Raw genomic sequence first — 12,500 nt, forward strand, 5'->3', positions numbered from 1 at the left:
CTTTCTGCCTCCGCTCGCTGTGTCATAATCACGTCCCTACTAGAGCAAGCTCCTGGTTGGTAAACGCGGTGCAAATTTTCGCCAAAGTTCAGATTTTTCAACTCGAATCAGGCAAACTATGGGAAGCCAAACAATCCAAAAGTGGGACGAGACAGCGGGGTATTACAGCGCTCGCACCGTGCTGATATGTCATCAATTTAAAAAGCGCAAACCGTACACTCAAATGTACAATAAACAAACCCCTTAAAAACATTTACATTGTCTTCTGTAGGGAAAACTGATAGACTTCAGCAGAGAATCAAAGGAAATCAGGATGAAATGCATAATCTTTTTTTATTATTTTCTTTAATAGTGTACAAGTAAACGGTAGTGTTGTGCATCGATACTTTGAAGAACTGCACATATGTATAGACTCTATACTATAGAGGCTAAGGAAAGACCTGTACAAAGCAGAAACTTCAATGACTTCCAATATCGTAGTCTTGAGGAGCACGCCAACCTCCTGGTAACAGTTTACATGTTCAGGTAATTTAATTTATTATTGTACGTTTTGCCCCTAGCCATTTTTTCCTCAACTATTTACGTTAATAATATCAGAGGTTTATGGGTAAAAGGTAAATGAGTGGTGCCAAATGAACTTGTATATGTTTAAATTGGTCAGTGCAGCGGATTGGTTGGCGCTAGGAAATTGAATCGTGCAGATGACATGTCAGCGCGGCGCGAGCTCTGTAATACCCCACTGTCTCGTCCCTCTTTTGGATTGTTTGGCTTCCCTTACTAACGCTCCATTTGCGCGAATCACACCGCAAGTAGGTATAGGTCTATCACCAGGGAGTCAGTCAAGAGAGAGTGAGTACACTGGTCCACTTGCACTGGTAAACTGGTCCATGGCACTTAGTTCTCAGCTTTGTAGGTTTTTTTGGGAATGGAACAGTAGATATGCATATCTACAGGGACCGCAAGGATGGTGTACTGGTTGGTTGTATCCGACCGATTGTGGTGGGCCGGTCTGAGCAAAAATGCCAGAGCGACAGCCCTGTGTTCGGTCCGGCGCAGGGTGCGTACTGGGCACGAAAGGGAAAGGGTTGGGACTTCCTCCCAGGGGGAGCACCTGCACCACAAAAAAACTTTGAGAATCGATGCTTCGCATGTTCTCTTGCCAGAAATCCCTTTACAACTTTTAAAGACATTCAAAATGAAATCGTTGGAGCCAACACAATGAAATTCATGAAACGCTATGTAACTTTTGAAAAGATAAACAAAACAAACAAAAGTTTCTAGACAGGCAGGCAAAACAACAGATCAATTTAATAATCGGCCAGATTTGGGCACTGATATGGAACACAATAATGAAAGTGTTTCTCATATTTACTTCAACCAGTAGTCAGGGAGATGTCATTTTTGCAGGTAGTTGATTAATATTAGCTGTGAAGTATAACAACGCGCTCACGCCATCACGTCACAGCACAATAAGTGAAGGGTGCCAGGGTCCCGTGTACATGACATACTGAATTGTGATCTCGGGAGCAAGGGAGCTGATCGAGACACAGGGTGAGAGACTGCAACAACAAGGTTTATTCCATCGTATGTATTTATACAATTATAAAGGATATTCAAAGAATAGTTAATAATGGAGCAATGGCTGCTGAATGTGCCAAATGTGCATGCGTTTTAATGTCATTTTCATAGTTTTTAATTCACTTAGTGGCAGAGTGATATAAACAGTGAAGGGGTTCCTGTGATGTTACTGGTGGGATATCACACGGCTCTCAGCTAATCTGATTCCAGAACCAGAAAGAACTGTTGCGTCATATCATTTATCCTAAGTCTTCCAAGCTTTATAATGGGAATGAATAGGGGATGAGATTGAGGTTCCAAAAAGTGCATCCATCGATCAAATAACTGCTCCACATGGCTCCATGGGGTTAATAAAGGCCTTCGAAAGTGAATCCGCAAGTTTGTTTAAGAGAAATAACATTACAAGAATAGGGCTCTGATCGTTCACAATAAGATCAGGGACATTCATCAAGTAAGTAGAAGGAGTTTGGATTTCATTCATTTTCATTTGGTAATGAATGCGTTTCTTAGACAGTTCCATCATACAACCCCACAAAGCCATACAGTAATATTTTAATACAATTCAATATTATTAAACAGTTATAAGCAGAATATTACAACTCATGAAAACACAGCCATTGAGAGAAAAAGCCATGTTTATATGACAACAAAAATACATCACATATACACTAGGGGTGGTTTCCCGTACAGGGTTTAAGTCAAGTCCAAGACCACAATAAATGTTTCACAAATAATACAGTTGAAGAATGTCATATGTGGTGTCATATTTCATTCTTACACCACTCGTCCATGAAGCAGTGGACGGCTCTCTCCGGCGGACGGTCTGCTCACAAGATTCCACAGCATTAAAGACACTGAGCTCTTGTTGCTGTTCCTGTAATCTGCTCTCACTAACCGCCTGGAGAATATATTTATGACATTGCATATTATTAAAGGTCTATTGAGAGATGTTGTGTATCAGTGTTTATCTTACTTGTATGTGAAAGCAATGGCCCCCACAGCACAAATAAACAGCAGAAGCCCCAGTGCCGCTCCAGCAGTCCGCCCTGATGAGCTGGTGCCTATACAGTTACAAAGGTGTGATTTCAGGGTCAAGGACAAGGTGTCAAATGTACATGTGAAGCTCTGAAAGGCCACAGTTTAACGGTAACTCTTATTCAACACATGTGAAGCAGGATTATTAAAGGGCCGACAATATTAATATAGTGTTAGAGTCAGTATCTGGTTGACATTCCACCATACGCTCTAAAAAATGTATCCGTGATTTACACATTTTAAAGCTAAAGTATCACCAAAAATGTCACGATATAATTAGTTAATTAAATACTTCAACATTTAACAAATTTCTTCTCTGCCTCCCTACATTTGTATTTTGAGCTGCAAGCTAGACAACACAAAATTATTTAGGGTGAATTGATTATTATTGTATCATTATTTAAACAATCATCAACAGACCGTACAAATCTTTTGGCTATGATCATTGATATCCAGAACTGGACTACTCACCTACAGTTACGCTGACCTTTGCACTAGTTACAGCCAAGCTGACATCGTTGGTCAGAGATACATTAATACAGAAGGTACCAGAGTCATTGAAAAACTGCCGTAACACCATCTGACACTCGGGTGCTGGAGTCACAGCATTACACAGAGTCTGTACAGGGCGGATGCAGTCGGCGTCAGACACCACAGTGCACACTTCATTGGGTAGACTGCAGAGACATAAAATAATACAAATATGTATAGATTTAAAAATATTGAATCAATCTTCCAACAGTGAAACATCCATGTAATGCAATACAATACAGTACCTATGAAATACAGTATATTATTTAAACTGTCTGATTGAAGCTCCATTGCAGTAACGCAAATTGTAAAACGGTGCTACAGAAATAATCTCAAATTAAAAACCATGTACCGAACATTTTAGTCCAGAGATTGTTTGTTCATAGTTGTGTCTGATATGGCTAAGCAGAGCCTGTATGCAGTATAAGATGCAGTATAAAAATCTGATTTGTTGTCTGATAAAGCAAACTTTCAGCCACATTCATGAACGTGAATATTTACCTTCCTTGACATGTGACTGTGAGATCCACAGCATTCTGCTCCAACTCGGTGGAAACCACATTATTCACCTCCACAATCTCAACGCTCTCTATTCCCTCTGAAAGAAAGAAACCTGATAAATAAATGAGATCTTGAGCAGTAATCTCTCCACATTGAAGGGACTATTATTTAGCGAATCAGATTAGAGTTAACAGTTCATGTGAAGTTTAAGCGTACTTCACTATGGTTAGGGGCTTGTACACCAATGTTATTCACGTATCATTTCCTTCTGATTTCCGGGTTAATTTGGGGTTTGGGGTGAGTTTAGGATTTTTCTACAAAAATGTTGTCCCAGGGTCAACAAAGTATGTTAACCAAGGTACATCTCTCACTTGGCAAAATCAGTTGGAGTTGAGCATTAAGATATTTAGAACTATTTAGATGTTTTGAAAATGTGCATAAAAAAGCCTAAATGAAAACAGACATGCAAAGATAATCTCAGATATATCAAAGACATTTTACGTGATTTTTTTCTTGGGTTTGCCTTCGTTCAAATGCGCATTAAGATGATGGAAACACTTCATTGTCATAATGATGACGCTGTAAATATTTGGGCATGTTAACAAATACAACATGTGTGTAGAATTCACAAGTTTAAATGACTTCTGCGGGTGCAGGTGGAGGCTGTTAATAATAAGCATTTAATCCTCCGTAAACCGTTTGTCCAACACAAATATATCTCTCTGAAGTGTCCATCACGACAGGTTCCCTTCCATATATAATGCAAAACATGTGACACGAATAAATATACGCAGAATATTTGACAATTAACCGATTTACAAAACGTAAGGGAAAACAGAGACAATATGCTATTTTGTTTAGTTTGTGAGGCGCAGCGCTCCACAAATAAGTTCAAGGAAGGAGATGACAGAGCGGATCCTGTAAGTGTTCTTTGATTTGCGAAAGCACAATACTCAGTTTTTAGTGCAAGTGTGTACACAACTAAACGTAGCTAACATCACAGTATGTAATGACGTACACATAGTCATATCTGTTTGACAATAAATCATCACAGTTTTTTTGATTGTTTCTGTCATTATAAGATAAGTACAGCTCAAGCGATTGCACTGGCGCCTTACACGCACATACAATAATAAAGCATCGCTAACTTGACAGCTTGTTTAAGTCCTGCCTTATCCCATGTAGTTACTTAAATTACCCAGTTCTTTCTTAGGTAAGTAGTACTCACGGACAACATCAATAGTTGTGGAGAAGGAGCCGTAGCGATAAATCAAACATGTGTCCGCTGGTATTTCTGGTGCTTGACGCTTTGCAATGACTAGCGTGGCCTGTGTGGCGTCAGGGACTGTCTCCAGATCAGCTGGTGTGTCACTTACAGTGGCTTCAGATACACTACCTAAAACACATGAAAACAATGTCAAGTATTCTACAGTTCATTCATTTATTCTTTTATCAAGCTCTGGAGGTCTGAATGAAGTTGCTTTACTGGCAGTGGCTTCGCTGACTATCTCTGTGTCTTCTGAAGCAGGAATTACTGACGCTACAGCATCAGTGCTGAGAACATTCACAGGTGTCACTGTTTCCATCACAGCAGCAGCAGAACTGGGGGATTCTGGGAGAAGAGTGGCACTCAGATTGATTAAAACCTCATCTCCCTCGGCAGCTGGAACTGAGGTGGAAGCCTCAGAAACACTGAATTCTGTCACAGGTTCAGGTGTGATGATCGTAGCAGCAGCTTCAGCAACTGTTGGCCCCTCCTCCTGACCATTCACCTCTGCTTCTGTGCCGGGTGTCACTGCCAGATCATTAGCAGATACAGCGGCTTCATCAGCTGCTTGTTCTGCCATGAGGACAGATTGAACAGACACAGCATCAGCTTCATCCAGCAAAATGGACGAGGCTGGTGGATCCACTGGGAAAAAATCAGAGATCATGTTCAAAAACCTATGGAAAGCACGATATGGTCTGAGAGTGCTTTAAAAATCATATGAAGTTAAACTTATCACTATTGGCTAGCTTGGCCAAACCATTTAAAAATCATTCTTCCAACAAAGTAAAGCTTATTTGGCTCAATTTGATTTGCCCCATGATAGGGATAAATTGAGTCAGTGGGTAAGTTGAATTTATGTGGATAAACCAGTGGAGTAGTCTGGTTTTTGTAGTGAGCGTACGCTGATGCCCCCCTAGCCTACTCACCCATCCCAGATCGACAACATATGCACCCTCACAAAAGCATACAGTATGTCTCTATATAGCATTCTGAAAGATTCATTGCAAGCAAGATTTCAATAGCCAATGACTGCTGGGGACATGCTGGTTTTATTCATCTCTGTCTCTCAGCCAGTTAAGAGTTACATTTAGCCTTCTATTATTTTTCAGCAGGGCAACCAACAGAATATCCTGTAAAAGTATAATCTTTCAATTTAGTTTAATTTTGACTGACTAAGGCCATGTCAGAGACTTCACCTACAGTATGTAAATCATGTTGAAATAAATGGTTTATGTCTAGCCTAGTTTTCACTCAATGGTCACACTTATTAGTGCAAGTGGTGCCTGTTATTGACATTGATCATGAACTATAATAATATCGGTCTCTTTTTCTGTGAGACCTGCTGCAGCGTCCCCGGAAGCGCCAGTATCTTCAGTGGCAGGCTTACGAAGACAATGAAATAGTGCAGTTTAAAGGCTTGCCTTTCATGATCTCCTTTTGTTTCATAATTCCCAGTTGTTTTCTAAGTGAGTAACGGAAATCCTTGATCTTTTCTAGTGGGTAGACAGCGTATACCGGCGTGTCACGTTGAATAAATAATTATCTTCCCTTACAAACACTAATAGTTCTTTTCTTAAAGCTAACTTTTCTAAATCAGAAAATATTTAGTGTCCTTTGGTGTACACTGTCCATGACATGATAAACATGATCAATTAAACAGTTTTGTAATATTACCTTGAAATTATACAGGTTTAAAATGTAGAAATTGAAGTTAACTGACTCAATTAACTCACATTTGGCTAACCTTGGCACATAGCTGCCATTTTGGAAAAAATATAACAAATTCAGGCTAATATTTTTTCCGATTATTTGCATTGTTTAATATGTTGGTAAATCACCAACATGCATCGTGAATATTTTAGAGCTTTGCCTTGATGTATCAGCCATTACATATGATATACTAATATTTGATGTTGACAAGCCAAAAACTGCTAGGAAAAATAAATTGATTCTCCCATGTTTACGTCTTCACATTCTGGCAGAAACAATGGGTGATTCCAGAATATATGGTCAAACGGCAACACAAGTGTTTAGTAGCTGAGATACAGTGGGTGGATCAATTTACCCAATGGCTCATCTTACCCCAGTCTTCCCTGCTGTAGCATTAAATGCTGTTGTGGTTTAGTATTTCTGTTGCTAATCTATGTAGTTATTAAGGTCGAGAACAACATTACAATTTGAATTGGGGATTTCTTCTCATTGGGAACTCACGACAATTATGCTTTACCTGTGTCTAGAGCAGGTGTGACAGTGATGGCTGCTGAGGTTGGGTTGGGTGTACAGTCAGATAAGATGGCTGCCATAAGAAGCACCTGTGGCCTGAAGGATCCAGATGTAAGGTATGTGTGGGTGACTACAGCATCCCGGGATATGAGAGTACCGCTATTGTCTCCGAAGTCCCAGTTGAAGGTGATGTCTGACCCACTGAGGTAATGGCTGGGGTCATGCACGTTGATGCTAAATGACACAGCCGTATTCTGGATAAAGCTTTGGTCACCCTGTGTGATATCACCAACCTGGGACAATGTCACTGCAAATGGTACCTGATCTAAAGGAAGAAAATGACATCTGGTTACTAGACTGACTAAAGGACAAAATGTGCTTGCCCCCTTTTATTGTGCACGTGACCAGTTTATTGCAGCCTTGTCTTAAAGGGACTGTGGAGGCTAAATTAAAATGTAGCCACCCACCAAGTTATTTACTCACCCTCATGTTGTTAACCCCCAAGTCTTTCTTTGCTCTTTGCAACCAAGTTTGAAAAGACATAAATGTCCCTACAACGGGCAAGTATTTTGCCTTCTCAAGCTTCAAAACGATGGTAAAAATTGTTGTAAAATAACTTTTACATTTTCTTTAAATCAAATTCCATTTAAATTAAGAATTCTGAAGGCTTAACAAATGGAAAAGCAAACTAATCATTAACTTGATGAAATCTTGACCTGTGCCATCTGTCTCTGTGCGCTGTGCACATGAACAACGGTCAGTCATTCTGTTATAGGCCATAGCATAGGGTGTACAAATGGTACAGCTGAAAACATAATGACTCGATTTTTTTTTGGCAATATTTTTCTCAAATTGTTCACTAACTACTTACCAGTAATGGAGAACTGGACTGATGCATAACCAAGAGGAATGAACTTGTCTTTTCCCCGACAATGATAAATGACTACCTCCATAGTATAAGAGCCAACAGGCTCTCTGTTTGTGTCAATGGTCAGTTGAGAGGAAGGACCATCAGCTACCTGCCAATATTTACCTGCAAGAGAAAAACAGCAACCCATAATTTTAAAATCTCAGTTAGTTCTATTTGTCTATATGACATCTGACAGCACACGGCTCAGAGACGTATTGCAGATGTGCAACAAAATGTCTTGCAGATGTAAAAATGGATATTACATAGACGTTTCCCATATGTATATGTGCTATCAAAGAAGCCAGAATCTACCAAGTTTAGAGTCATATTTGGTCACAGAAAACATTTGAACAAATAACAAGCCTATTCAATTCAAAATGTTGTAAATATCCAAACAATGGTCTGGATCAGGTTGATTTCTCAGATTTCTCTAATGTTATAGACAGTATTCAAACCAGAGATATTTGCCTTGACTTCTGGATTCATGGGAAACATTACGGCTTTAGAGCTTTTAGTCAAAAATGCAAATGTACTTTTTTCAATGATATCAGAAGCATGATTGGGAATGTTTTTGATGAAGTAATGTGGTCAATTCAGAAACCGCTTTGCCAAATTTTGACCAGATACAGTTTTTGACACCCAAAAAAGTTTGGGAGAAGACAAATGTTAAAATGAAGAATTTCTAATCAAACATTCTAGGGAATGTTTACATTTGTATGTAATAAGACTGCAGATTTAAACCCACTCTTACCCCATGTCTTCCACACGTAAATGAATCTGGGCTTTTGGTTGGAAATCTTTGTGAAGTGTGTTCCATCAGGAAAGACACCCGTCCACTCTTGTGGGACGTTGGGCTCAGGGTATACAGCCTGACCTTCACTATATGCTGTTCCTAAAAGACAAAGAAATCTTCGCACTTATACTGTATGTTATTACAAGCATGAAAACAATCACATGCCACCGTGTGTTCTTACAATAGAAATTGGCAGTGACAAAGAATAAAGCATTGACTAATATCACTACATGATTTGTAAATGCATTACAGAATTTTGTAAACTGAAAATGTATTGTATAATTGAATCTTGGGTAACACTTTAAGGTGCTATTTACTTTCAATTATTTAATGCATTAGCTAAAATATCTAACGGTGAACAATACTAATACAGAATTTATTAATATTAGTTCATGTTCATTTCAGAATCCAACATTGTCACTGCTAACATTAGTTACTGCACCATGAACTAACATGAGTAACTGTTTTGATGTGAACTAACTTAATAAATGCTCAGGGCTTATGTCAGCTAATGCATTTGTAAAGTACACCTTATTGTAAAGTGTTACCGAATTTTGACTGACTAACCATTAATAGTACAGTTTCTAGCCCACACCACTTGTCCATCAGGGAGTACTGTCTGATTTTGAGGGAACTGAACATCAATGTTGAAGGTAGTTTTCGCTCCTGTCAATGCGGGAGAATCACTTCTCACCTTAAATGTCACTTCCCCTCCTATGACACAACACATAGTTAAAGAAATCATTTGTAGCATCTCTTGCATGTCTTTAACAAAAATAGAATCATGGGAATTAGAAAATACATTGAGGCTTGTAACAGAGCTGAGTTTGTGCTGTCAATGGTTGGAACACCGTGTGTGTGTGTGTGTGTGTGTGTGTGTGTGTGTGTGTGAGTGTGTGTGTGTGTGAGGTCACCTTTTATAGGTATTTGTTTCTGTAAAATTATTATTTTGTTTCATTCTGTGACCTACTAACAATATTTCTCCCAAATGTAAAATTAAAATCTTGTTTCTATTTTCATTTATTTGAAGAAAATGAAACCTGCAGAAGCGGGTGAAAATAATAGAAAAGATGGTCTGAATTTTCCCAGACCTCACATTCACTTTTAAGCAATACAACAGTCATATTGGATGACTATGTCACAAGGAAATTGAATGCAGCTAGAAATAATAATGTAAACATTTTAACTTGTACATGATCATCAAAAAAGAAATGCAGCAATGACAGCTAGATTCTTTGGCATTCTAGCAGTCATTTTGTCCAGATATGGCATTTGTCATAGATGTGGATGGATTGTCAATGGCACTTCTCCTTATGGTCTGATCCCACAAAAGCTCAATAGGGTTAAAGCCAAAAATGAAAATTTCTTCTGCAGAACACAAAAGAATATAGTTTGAGGAATGTTGGTAACCAAACAATGCAAGTCAATGGATACAGACGTTGTTTGGTTACCAAAATGATTCTAAATCTAAAAGTAAATGATGACAGAACATTAGTTTTTGAGGAACTATCCCTTTTAGTGTTGTGTTTAAGTGTAGATTTTAATATTTTAGATTAGATTCAACTTTATTGTCATTACACATATACAAGTACAGTGTAACGAAATTTTGTTTAGGTCTAACCAGAAGTGACATTAGGAAGTGCAGGATATACAGTGAATAAATACAATATTAGAAAAATACTATACAGCATGTATATATATATATATATATACTGCTTTTATTCAATTTCTTAAAACAAGAGAAATGATAAAAACTGAAAGCTGAATGCTCTTGCTCACACCGACCCAAAGAGCTACTCCGGAGCGAGTTTATGAGTAAAGAACTAATTTGGTCCTTGGCTTAAAGGCATGCACAATAAACTTCGCACTTTATTTTTGTGAACAGGTGATTCGTAGCCACCCGTGAGCACACGTGCCTGCAGCTGCATCAGTTGTATTATAGTCATGTGCACTCAGTACCTGTCCAACAATCTCTATATCTCTGATCTCCATCTCTCCAGACCGGATACATGTGTGAATTCCATGAACGATAACGTGAGAAGCCAGTTCTGGATTCTGAAGGAGTAACTGCGGGAAATATTAAAATATTAAGGAAAGAATTCTTTCAACCAGTGTTTGAAATGAAATGTCAATATGGAACATGGTTTCAAATAAAATTCGTTTAATCAATTTGTAGCTTTCCATGGAAAAATCATAACAGTGCTGATGCTCAATTATTATTCTATATTCACACTAAATTGTTGTTGTGTTCATATCATGAAAGGTAATAATGATTTTATGCTTATTTTATTAAGAAAGCCATTATTGTTCTATCCCAATGGAAGTTTAGTTTCAGTAATTGTGATGTTTGAGATGAGAAAGTATGTAGCCGTGAGGGAGGGCAGACAGAGTCACACGACCTACCCAATCCCATTCAATCCTTTTCATGTGACTTTCAGCTGAGGGAACTACTACAATCCCAGGAATGAGGTAAAACCCTCTTGAGCTTTGACATTTACTCTGCCTTTTATGAACATGTGATCCTGAACGTTTAAGCCAATATAATGATCCTCGTCGTTTACATTTGTAGTGTTCAGGTCTTAATCTTACAGACATCTTACTAAACTAAATATTATCCTCACTAGTTACAAACCACATTGTCAAACTTTACTGTAGTTTTGCAGAAGGTTTGCCAGTAACTTACTGTAGATTTAATTTACTTACATAAACTTACATATTTCTTATAGTTTCTTTCTAGAACAAGACTTAATACTTCTTACAAGACAAAAATCCTTGGGAAGAATGTCAGTTTTGTGCTGATGCCGGTCTCTTGTTGTTCATTTTGAATCTCAAAAGTCAAAGTGTTTTCATTTTGGTTAAAGTAAAGGTTAATTTCAAGTGAAAACGGTACTAAACGGAAAGTAATTAAATCTACAGTAAGTTACTGGCAAACCTGCTGCACAACTACAGCAACATTTTTCACAGCAGTTATTTTAGTTTAGTTTATATATGTATTCTTGAATATAGATGTCATTCATTTTTTGATAAATAATGTTTATTTCAGTTCATCATTTTAGGGACTTTATTGCTTAGGCAACACTTGACTTTTTTTCATTATTCAAAAGTGACTACGACAACCCTACTAATAGTTATGAGTAATTCTTCACATTAAATGCACTAAATACTTCTTTACCATCGGTTTTTAACACTTCTATTATTCTACATATACCAGACTGTGACATGAAGTCTTGAGGCAGCTGTTTTGTGTTATATATATAACTCCATTATAGTTCAAGTGTTAAGGATTAAACAAAATTCATAAATAAAATCTAGAATAAAATGACGGATAAATGAAATACAAATCCTGATTTACATTAACTTGTTGTTTTTAAATACCAGATCATGTGTATTATATACATATATTGGAGAGAAATACTCACACGAGAGTGTCAGAAGCAGAGCGATCACAATCGTCCTCATGATCGATATTTGCAGTAATGATTGTCACCGTGACTAATGTCCAGCTTCACTGAAGAGACCCTTGAAGTATCCTGCACTGTTTTAAATAAGATTCAGCCCCACCCACAAGTCATGACATCATAATATGTTCCTTTCACTCCCTCTCGTAAACTTGGAAGGAAGAAAGTACAAATTCTTCCACAAGATCATGATCTTTTTCT

The 12,500-nt window shown here is 37.9% G+C and overlaps 1 protein-coding gene across 2 annotated transcripts; it reads right to left on the reverse strand.

The window, feature by feature from the left end:
• Positions 1–315: 315 nt before the first annotated feature.
• Positions 316–12,500, reverse strand: pmela (premelanosome protein a). 2 transcript variants are annotated; one of them, XM_079482553.1, is made up of 12 exons: positions 12,261–12,500; positions 10,801–10,908; positions 9,409–9,555; positions 8,800–8,940; positions 8,010–8,171; positions 7,143–7,463; positions 5,132–5,557; positions 4,874–5,041; positions 3,646–3,742; positions 3,085–3,290; positions 2,552–2,639; positions 316–2,476 (listed from the first exon to the last, which is right to left on the reverse strand). In XM_079482553.1, the coding sequence occupies exons 1-12, from the start codon at positions 12,298–12,300 to the stop codon at positions 2,353–2,355; spliced, it is 2,028 nt and encodes a 675-aa protein (XP_079338679.1). In that variant the 5' UTR covers positions 12,301–12,500; the 3' UTR covers positions 316–2,352. The 2 variants fall into 2 exon arrangements, with proteins under 2 accessions (XP_079338679.1, XP_079338680.1); XM_079482554.1 differs by having other exon boundaries at positions 1,286–2,476; positions 5,132–5,485; positions 12,261–12,356.

Source organism: Barbatula barbatula (genome assembly GCF_947034865.1).
Source record: "Barbatula barbatula genome assembly, chromosome: 20".
In the NCBI taxonomy this organism is placed as follows: Eukaryota; Metazoa; Chordata; class Actinopteri; order Cypriniformes; family Nemacheilidae; genus Barbatula; species Barbatula barbatula.